Source organism: Saccostrea echinata, unplaced genomic scaffold (genome assembly GCF_033153115.1).
Source record: "Saccostrea echinata isolate AGI-Se365-2 ecotype Australia unplaced genomic scaffold, CSIRO_AGI_Sech_v1 ptg000054l, whole genome shotgun sequence".
NCBI classification, from domain to species: domain Eukaryota; kingdom Metazoa; phylum Mollusca; class Bivalvia; order Ostreida; family Ostreidae; genus Saccostrea; species Saccostrea echinata.
The window spans coordinates 33882721-33893645 of record NW_026889803.1 but is presented as its reverse complement, the minus strand read 5'-3'; the positions used below and the strand labels follow the sequence as shown (position 1 = coordinate 33893645).

The 10925-nt window shown below is 33.6% G+C and overlaps 1 protein-coding gene across 1 annotated transcript; it reads left to right on the top strand.

Annotated features, from left to right (window-relative positions):
- The first annotated feature begins 1992 nt into the window (after window positions 1–1992).
- Window positions 1993–10578, top strand: LOC133171901 (uncharacterized). The gene is made up of 7 exons (XM_061306696.1): window positions 1993–2146; window positions 3293–3479; window positions 4878–6106; window positions 6392–6529; window positions 6828–6926; window positions 9177–9268; window positions 10069–10578. Exons 1-7 carry the CDS (start codon window positions 1993–1995, stop codon window positions 10330–10332), a joined length of 2163 nt encoding a protein of 720 aa, XP_061162680.1. The 3' UTR covers window positions 10333–10578.
- The last annotated feature ends 347 nt before the right edge of the window (window positions 10579–10925 follow it).

Below are 10925 nucleotides of genomic sequence, written 5' to 3'. Positions count from 1 at the left end.
TTAAGGATCTTTTTTTTTTGTTTCTTTGCTTGTCAAAAGAATTTTATATTTTTCGGTATCCCCCCCCCCTCCACTGAAAATATTTGCCCTCCCCAACTGAAATTGCTTCCGCTGTGCCTACATTTGTTACCAAATAACAAGGAGATGGGTGAAGAAGGCGTGCAGAATGCCTACAGCTTCAGATATGTAAAAATTATATTCATTTTGTGAATTTAGTGTTTAGAGTAAAGTTATCATAATTGAAATTTATGAAATTATGATAAACAAAACTTTTCTGAGGAAAATTTTCTCTGCAAAAATTATTCTGTTATTAAAAAATTATGTGGTATTCGTGGGGTTCGAATACTATTTTATAGCAATAAAAATCCTGAGTATCATTTCCCTGTGAGACTAATGCGCTGACCACTAAGCTACACAGCTCCTGATGAATAGTGGTATTTAAGGATAAATAACACAAACAAACTTCTTTTAAGAAATCAGCAATATTTTTCATAGCTTTATATTCAGATAAGTAACCTGAATAATATTTACCAGTAAAAGTGGAAGAACTCTGTAAGATTTTGTCACAATGTTAAAAATATATGCAAAATTTTGTATAGAATTACATAGATAACAAAACAAAGTCGCAAATTTAAGCACCAAAGAAAACTTACGATTTCTTTATATTTTAGGGATTTATTATATATGTCATTTCTCATCAAAATCAGTCAAAAAATCTATATCAATCCAGGCATCAAAATTTTGTTTGTGTTATGTCTCTTTAAATCATGTTTGTGATATGACCCTTGACTAAATGGACTTCAAGTATTTCTCGGAAAAATGCGAATGTTGTGTTTTTAAGGTAAAGTGAGTCTCTGCTCCATTTTTTAGTTAACCAAAAAATTATCTTTTCACGCAAACTTTGAGGATAAATTTGCAAATAAATGGAGCAAAGACCCACTCATATCGAAAAATTGTGCTATAGTACTAGTATGAGAAAATGATCCTTTTTGCCCTCTTTAGTGTGTATATGCTATTTCATAGCCAAATAATTTCTATCTTTGTGAAATTTTTGCAAATTGTGGAGATTTTACATAAAGTATACTCTAATATTAAATGAAATATCAAAGAAAATTTTGTTTTAATTGAGATTTAATTTTCACCTTCATGTATGTCGCACTATATAGGCACTTCGCTCGCCTTGTTCGCCCATCTGCTTCGTTATTTACTCTTTGAATTAAAATTAAGGCAGATTCATCGTTTACCGTCAGAAATGATGTATATTCTATAACAATAATTTTTGGACGAGAACATGTATTAACACGTGTTGTCATGGTAACATTTACAAACTTCGGCCAAAATTACCCATTTACAGCCATTACTGGCTAATCTGACTGTTAGCGGCTTTTACTGTAATTTATAGATCAATGTTTCGCTCTTTAAGTTACAAAACATAAAAGTTTCTGAATACATACAATAAACAAGGTAAGACATTTTTGGATTAAAAGAAATATTCGTAGTCAAATTTGGAATCAATTTTCAGAAATAATTATAACTCGAGTTTACAAAGAATATGTGCAAGTCATCCGATTTTACAAAGAATATGTGCAAGTCATCCGAAAAAAATCTTACTTTGAAAGAAAGTGAGTTGTACTATCAAAACAACTTATGTAGTATATAATATACATGTATTTGGTGAGCTTACATGTACAATGTACTTCATATAATTTAAATATGTGAACGACTCTACTATCATGTGAAATGAATTTTTGAATCATTTAACATATCCATGCAACCAAAGGGGCTAAGCCTGTGTTGCCCCCAAATCCCTCGTATCCATACACCTGAGTTTGGGATCAACATGGTCTTATAGCCTCTGAGCATGCAACGATGCTCAAATGCCAGATACAAGTACAACTTTAGTCATCTTTTCTCTCTCTCTCTCTCTTATTAATCATGAGTTCTAGTAAGTAAATAAAATTAAAATTTCAAAGATTTTTTAAGATATTGAAAATGAGCAACTTGGAGGTAAAATTGGAGAAGCAGGACTCTCGGACCGAGAAGAAAGAGGCACTGTTTAGGCGGATGCCTTCGCTGCGGGATTTGGCCAGTGAATGTAGTAGCGCGGATGTTCAAGATGTTATTTTGCCATCTGCCATTGGAAGAGGTGTGAAATAAATTTTGTAAAGGCATTTTTACCAGTTAATTTCTGAATGTTTTAAACTCTGATTATCTATAGATTTAAAATGGTTAAATTGTTTTCTGATATGATAAAAGTTGGATTTTTTTTATATTAGAAAATACAATCATTACAGTGCATATGTTTTTTCCCAATATAAGAAAATCATTTTTTAACACCACAGACTCCATTACAAAGATTCCTTCTTTTTTCTTGCAAAAGACATTCGAATTTTAGATGTCAAAAATGATTTTTGTTTAAATCAGAAAATCGATCTAAAAAGATTCAACAATAGTATTAATTTTAAAGTAACAAGTTCTCCCATGACCTTGTCAGAAATTAATATATTGTGCCAGGCAAGAATCCTAAAAAAAAATATTTTCCGCACAAAATACTATAAATTAAAATTTTTCTGATATATAGCTGGAAAATGAAGGAGAAGATAAAGTTGATTGTAATTTTTTGATTTTTTTTGGGGGGGGGGTGCAAAAATAGACCGATTTTCTTATATCAAAAAAATGCTATTTTTAAGGTGAAAAAATCAATTGATATTTCAGATTTTATTATTTTGTGATATAGAAAAAAAATTAAATTGTGATGTATAAAATGTAAACAACGTTGGTACAGTGTAATAATAATTTAACATATAAAATATTTGTTTGTTTAACGTGAAACAATTAAAAATGTCATCATTTTGTGAAAAAAAACCCCATCAATTTGTGATATCAAACAATTTATGTTTTGATGTAAAATATGTTTTGAGGAAGAAAATAATGTCTGTACTTTTTTTTATCTCTTTATTTTCTTTCAAAATCTCGAATTTGTAATATCAATGAAAGGAATTTTTGACATTTCATATAATTCCACTGTATTGAAATTAACTGACAGTTACTGATTTTGGCCTTATACGCACATGTCAAAGTCCGTCTCCAGACAATTTTTAAGTGAACAAGGAATCTAAGCAGAAAATTTTCGAAATATACATATGAGTCAACGTTGTAACCTAGAGATTAATGATGAACACATGCTGTGATGTACGTCTTGTATTAACGATATTCAGATACATAAACATGTAATTCCTTTTTCAATCTGAATGCCATAGACATACATAAATTGCTTACGTGTATTTATCAGGCCTGTGTCGGGATGAACCGCTGACGGACTCTGGAAAAAAGCTTCAGCTGATGAAAATGTTGTGTTTGACCGTCCTCCCTGTGTTAGGGGTGTGGTCCTATAGTGTGTATATGTTGTCTGATACTATCACAATCAGAAGCGAAAATGAAATGGTAAGTCAAGAGATCATCAACAACCATATCCAAAAAAAAAAAAAAAAAAAAAAAAAAAAAAAAAAAAAAACAAGAATAGAAAACTATGTCTCCTTATTTAGTAAGTACATAAAACATGTATTTTTGATGGCAACATACATGTACATACATGAATTATTTAAGGAATAACTGTCTAATTTTTTGGATTCATGATGTGATCAATCGAGTGGCTTGCGTGATAATTTGCATAAACGCCGAAGGCGTTTATGCATAAAATTATCACGCAAGCCGATCGATTGATCATCGTCATGAATCCCAAAAATCTGACAGTTATTCCTTATATTTACATGCTCCTGATTCTGCAAATTCCCGTGCTAATAGTCCCGCTTCTGTCTCTATTTGTCCCGCCCCGCACGTGATTTTTTTTTAACCGCGCCTCTCGATGAACCAGTAGATTTATATAGAAATAAAGTATTTTTACAGTTTGTAATTTTATCTCGGACAAAAACATTGGAAATGTAAATATAACAAAATACATGTAGAAGAAAAAATATCTGAATGGATATACGATCGATGTTTTCCTTGATGATCTACTACAAGTAGTATGTTATTATACATATATTTTTATACATACTCATGTACTACATTTTAAAAGCTGTCTGACCGAAGGCTGACAGCTGTCGTATTTCTCCTTCCAGCGTTTGTCCGAAAACTTTATGATTCTTAGTTTGATTTGCAAACCAAATCACTAATCTTGACACATATATTGCCATAAAAATACTATATATATGTATATAAAAATTGAGAATATCTGGTTTTTGGAGAAAAAATGAGAATTATTATTGTGTAATATTTACTTCCACCCAGTAAATAAAGAAATACAAAATGATGGAATCACAAAATCGAACTGACTAAACTTGTCTAGATCACCTTTCGGATATTCAGTATCTTCCTAAGCACACATCATTACTCAGGTCATGGTCTTAGGTGTTTAGGCAGAAACTCAAAGGTCGCTCGCTGGTTCAAGCCCCGCTATGGGTATGATCCTTAAACAGAACACCTTATCTGCATTGTACCAGTCCATCCAGCTGCAATAGGTACCGGCTTACGCTGGGGGTTAACATGTGATGGACTGGTGTCCCATCCAGGAGGGAGTCGATGACTCTACCGTTTAGCACCACGGAAACTGGGTATAAGCACCGGTCTTATGAACCTCATGGTTCGGAGAAGGATTTAACTTTAATTAACACACATTTCTCTTGATTTCAAGATTCTAACTGCTACTTAGAATTTCTTCCTCTGCAAGATTATTTGTAAAATCATCAAATTCGCAAAGATATACAACATACCGGTATATGAATATTCTGCCAAATTTTATAAAAACATTCAAAAACCTTTATTTAAAAAATGTTTTCTACAGTAAACTCCAAGGAATACTTTTCAAAGTGATTTCTTTTATTCCAGACGAGGAAAGCTTTAGAATTCAGTGTAGAGCTAGGAAAACTTGTACATCATTTACAGAAAGAACGGGATATGAGTGTGTTATACCTTAGTGCTTTAAAACCGGAAACAAAGACGTTCTTACTTACGGAATATATTGAAACAGATCGAGCAATCAATCGTCTGCAAGTTTGGCCCGGGAATTTGGACAAATTGGACAGATTGCGCTTTGAAACAAAAACCAACATGATTCAATATTTGGCCAGGAGAAGACAAGCTTTGACTCCTTCTGACGGATTCAATATTCAAGACGAAATTAACTTTTATACAGACATCATTAAAGTGGTCATTAAATGGATGTACGATTCTATTAATGAAACCGAGTTCGCTGTTGTGTGGAAACCTCTTGTGGCTTACCAGAAATTGACAAGTGCTAAAGAAGACGTGGGTACGGAAAGAGCGCTTGGAACCGTGTTTTATGCCAATGGAGGTTTCGAATCTCATTCGTTTTTTGAGATGTATAATACAAAAGTTCACAATTTTAGAGCATATTACAAAACTGCCAAACTTTACTCGGAGCGAGTGGACATGATTTATGCCAGCACCGTACAGGAAGTTGGTAACAACCTTACCGAAATCATTGACCAGTTTCGATTTGACATTCAGCATCATGTTGAGGGAAGTAATGCCAGCGCCTTTGCTGATTTGGCCAAGGCTAGACATTGGTTTGACAATATGACCATTTACCTGGACGCTCTCCTGAATATCCAACAGGATCTCGGCTCCGAAATTTTAGCCATCTTAGACACTGTCGTTGAGAACGTAACGAGTAACCTAACAATTAGCGCAGCATTTCTTGTGATTGTTATTCTTATGTGTCCTTTTGTTATTTGGACGACAGAAAACTTAACCAGCAGCATCCAAAAATATGCTCTTACACTGGTAGACAAAACCAGAGAACTGACTCGTGAGAAAAGACGCATAGACTCTCTTCTCTACCAACTTGTACCAAAACCTGTCGCAGAGCAATTAAAACAGAACAAAACCATAGAGGCACAGTATTTTAAATCGGCTACCATTCTTTTCTCGGATGTGTTCAAATTCAACAACATCATGGACGAATTTAAAGCTGGTGATGTTGTGGAACTTTTAAATGAGCTTTACTACATCATCGATAGCATTATCGATACATACGATATTTATAAAGTCAATGCCACTAACGACGCATATATGGTAGCATCAGGTATTTCTTTTTAATAATCTTGGATGTTTTTTTGATTCACTCATTTGAAAACATACTTTAAAATATCAATGTGGAACTGCCGATAAACTGTACGTACATGTTGTATGCCTTTCATTTCATCTTATAAATAATGGGATCAAAAAAAGAATCGTTGATTCGTTTGCCAGTTTGTAATCATGCACGAATTGACATCATTTTGCTTGTCGGAGAACACCTACTAGTATATTGAAAATTTCAGACTGCATAAGAATTACCTTAATTATAAGTCGTTATTTCTAATTTCAGGTTTGCCCAACAGGAAGAATGATATGCATGCCCGTGACATCGCCATGTTTGCCCTGAATCTTTTGACTGTCATTAACCAGACACGGTTTAGTACCTGTAATGACAAGATGATACAGCTAAGGATAGGAATTAATACAGGTACAAGCCTGCAAAGGTTTCCGGGTGTGTTTCCGATAGCAAGTAAACTAAGTTTGAATTATGGTCACTTTCAAAAACCCCTCTATGAACTCTTCACAAAACACAGAAGGCCCATAGGCCTGAAAGGTCACCCGAATTTTATGAATCAACTTGTTTGAGAAAGATATTTTGATTCTACACATTCTGACAAAAAATCATTGAGTTATATCCTCTGTATATTATATTGGTCCAATTAATATTTTATCATAGTCGTAAGAATTGTAAACACTTTAATATTATTCTTTGTTTTTCAATATAGGACCATGCATGGCTGGTATCGTTGGATCGATTTTGCCAAGATATGGTGTATTTGGGGAAACACTAGATATCGCTCACATTATGAAGGCCAGTTGTCACCGTAAGTTTTTATAGCTCACCTGAGCTGGAAGCTCAAGGAGCTTTTCTGAACACCTGTTGTCGTCTGTCACCCTGTCCGTCCGTCTGTAAACCTTACACATATTTAACTCCTTCTCAAGAACAACCGTACTAATTTCAACCAAACTTGGCACAGTATATCCTTGGGTAAACAGGATTCATAATTTCAGTGGAAGGGCCATGTTTCCTTCAAAAGAGGGAGGGGTTGATCACAAAAAAGTTAGATATAGGGTGGGGTTCATTAAAAATCTTCTCCACAAGAACCACTTGGTCAAAAAGATAAAATTCACCTTGTAGCTTTCTGACAAAGTGTAAATTATAAATTGTTCAAATCATGGCCCCTGTGGAAAGGGTGGGGTCACATTAGGGATCAAAGTTTTACATAAATATATATTAACATTTCTTCAAAAATAACCTTTCCCAGAACCCCTAGGTCAGAGAAGATAACACTCACAAGACAGTTTTTAGAACTAGTCTCTTCTGACTCCCTAACTATGTGTATTTTTGTTTTACGTCGTTTACTTGAATAAATAACATTTTTTTCACTTTCAATACTGCTGTTATTTTCTCTTAATCCAACAAAAAACTAGCTCAGTTGACTTGGCTTCAGACTTGTAGGAAGAACAAAGAACAAAGATGGATTAAGTTTTTTGAATAAGTGTAGATTTTAAATTTTACAAAGCTTAGCCCCTGGTGATACGGTGGACCACAATAGGGGGTCAAATATTATCGGAGAATATATAACAAAAAATCTTCTCCTCAAGAACAGCAAGGTTTGTTGCATATAACCTTAAATAAGGCACATCTGCCCCAATATAAGCTCAAGATCTTGGTACTATGAGGCGCCGTTTTGGTATTTACTGCCAAAAAGTGATATCACCTATTCGAATAAGTGATATCACCTATTCAGCTTCTGAATAAGTGATATCACCTATTCAGCTTCTGAATAAGTGATATCACCTATTTGATTTGAATAGGTGATATCACATATTCGAATAGGTGATATCACCTATTCAAATTAAATAGGTGATATCACCAATTCAAATAGGTGATATCACCTATTCGAATAGGTGATATCACTTATTCCTTTTGAATAGGTGATATCACTTATTCCAATAGGTGATATCACCTATTCAAATTAAATAGGTGATATCACCAATTCAAATAGGTGATATCACCTATTCGAATAGGTGATATCACTTAATCATTTTGAATAGGTGATATCACTTATTCAAATAGTGATATCACATTCAATTTATTTATGAAATAACAACTGCTCCCAAGACTCTAGCCTTTAATTCTCATTTACTTTCACTTTCGTTTTTTTAACTTACCGTTCTTGGAGACAATGGATTACAGCTTCGCATTTAGTTCTAAGCACCCCAGTAGAATTTGTAGTTTGTTTTGCTCACAAATTATATTTTCATACACTTATCTATAATGTATACTATAGGAAAAATCGTGAAAAACTCATAATAACTGTTCCATACGGAAAATGCCCCACTTTACATAATAAAGAGAGAAAGGTATATATTGCCACTCTGTTGTACCCCAGCTTATAATTTATAAAATTTATGTAACTTTACAGGGGTCGATAACATAAGGTATTTAAAATGTCTCGGACTCAGTTACAGGGGAAAACGGGGCAGCCCGAATTTGCTTAATTCCAATGGAAATCTAGATAGTCTTGAGGAAGGGAGCATTCATTATTTATTGTTGTAAGAAATGCAAATAGGTGATATCACCTATTCGAATAGGTGATATCACTTATTCGAATAGGTGATATCACCTATTCAGCACGAATAGGTGATATCACCTATTCGAATAAGTGATATCACCTATTCATTTCCAATAGGTGATATCACCTATATTCAAATAAGTGATATCACCTATTCGAATAAGTGATATCACCTATTCGAATAGGTTATATCACATACTCGAATAGGTGATATCACTAAATTGCAATAAATACCAAAACGGCGCCTCATATGGTACTTTCGAATTCTCTCAGGTGGGAGTGTTTATCCTCCAAGCTCCACCGGTGCGTAAAAGAATTTTCTAGTGTGTGATATGCACACTTTGCAATTCCTGCCAGTAGTGGCGGGTGATCCAGTCTTCAAGCTGTATTGTACTTGTGACTAAGGTTGAAACACCACGTATCGGGTAAGCTGGTTGACTTCTATCCCTATTTGAATACAATGTCATAATGCATATTTTCCTTGATCTTTTGCAGCAAACAAGATTCATATCACCCAATCAACATGTAAAGCTTTGGAGTCAACGGGTAAATTCATTATGAAAAAACGAGGGACTATTAGCGCTATGGTGAGCAAAGAATATTAATTTTGATCCTTTTTTGTAAAATCAAGCTTTTTGTCCTCATCGTGAAACATTCCTAAATTTCCTCGGCATATTCTAATAATGACTCAGTTTCTGTGATTCTAACGACCATAATTTTGTTTTACCTGTTCAGGAAAGTACATTTAAAGATACAATTTATCATTAAATTCCGACATAACCAGGTTTCTTTCTGATAATCTCAAGAATTCTTGATTCAAATAAATATTTAGAGGAATCCGAAATCATGATTCATATTTACTCACTTTGGAGTTAGAATTTCTTAAATCTAGCTACATATGAATGTTTATAATATTAGATGGAGCTTCATGTGATTGTAAAGCCAAAATGTGCCATAAAGAGCCGTAAAATAAAGTGTCGTAAAATAAAGAGCTTGTACATATGCATAAGAAAGAGATAGGATATTTCCAGTACTGAGAATTATAACTGTACATCCTGGCGTGAAGAAAGATACAAATCAACTTTCATTCGAGAGCACGTTATTCTTAAAAATTTTATAAGGGGTCGCAAACTCTTCCTACATAAGAATGGCACACATACAAAACGTTTGGCGTTCGACAAAAATTGATAATCATTATGTACAGACTACATTTCAACTCCAAATACAGCATACATGTATGCTCCAACAAAGCGAGATATCAAGATTCTTCATTGCTTTCCGCAACCTCAAGAGGTATTCAGCGCAGAAGATGTATTTTATATCGTGTTAAAGATACAGAGGGACATCATTAAAAAGTGAAATGATCTGTTGTCTCTATTTTATTTAGAATAAAGGGGACGTGACCGCGTATTGGTTGGTAGGCATGGTGGAGGACGGTCAAACTGCCCCTGGAAAAGACGACGAATACAATTTCTGTGTGGACAATATTTCGGAGGACATGCCAGGGGAAATAGCTCCCATTGACCATTACAAACGTGGTTTGGCCATGCCTATTATCAAAATGCCGGAAATCATTATTCCAAGTAAGAAAGACATGCCACACGAAAAGCAGACGGCAACCACAGCTGTAAAAGATATCCGGAATGATTAACTCTGTAGGAAAAAAGTAACAATTTGGTGCAAATGTTTATGGAAATTAATTTTTACCTTGGATAACTGTATAACTGTTTTGGACAACCAGCAACAGTTTTGTTGTCTTTTGTGTTGTCTTATGTTCTTGTTGTTGATTTCACATTGTTGAATGACCAGGACTTTTATTTCTGATAACAGTAATACAGGTTCGGATGTTGATGAGAAATTATACATTTTTATCCTTGCAATGTTGTGGGAGAGGGAAAGTTGGAAGACCTTGATATTTATGACATTTAAAATAATTGTCTTGAAAGTTTAACACAAAAGTGAATATTTGTCAACAAGCACCGTTTAATTAGATAAAGTCATGCATAGTCTAATTCTTCTATTGTCGTGATAAATAACAAACCAAGCAATATGATCTTTGTGCCAAAATAACGGACATAATAACTATTTTTTCGCATTAAGTTTGTAAGTATGTGAAGGAACGTATATATATATATATATATATATATATATATATATATATATATATATATATATATATATATATATATATATATATATATAATTCAGGTTTCATACAAATAAAAAAAATCGACCATTCTAAGT

Coding starts and splice junctions, on each gene's coding strand:
- LOC133171901 (XM_061306696.1), top strand. CDS start 1,993: ATGAGCAACTTGGAGGTAAAATTGGAGAAGCAGGACTCTCGGACCGAG. Junction 6,107..6,391: donor CGCATATATGGTAGCATCAG/GTATTTCTTTTT, acceptor TTCTAATTTCAG/GTTTGCCCAACAGGAAGAAT. Junction 9,269..10,068: donor GAGGGACTATTAGCGCTATG/GTGAGCAAAGAA, acceptor TATTTTATTTAG/AATAAAGGGGACGTGACCGC.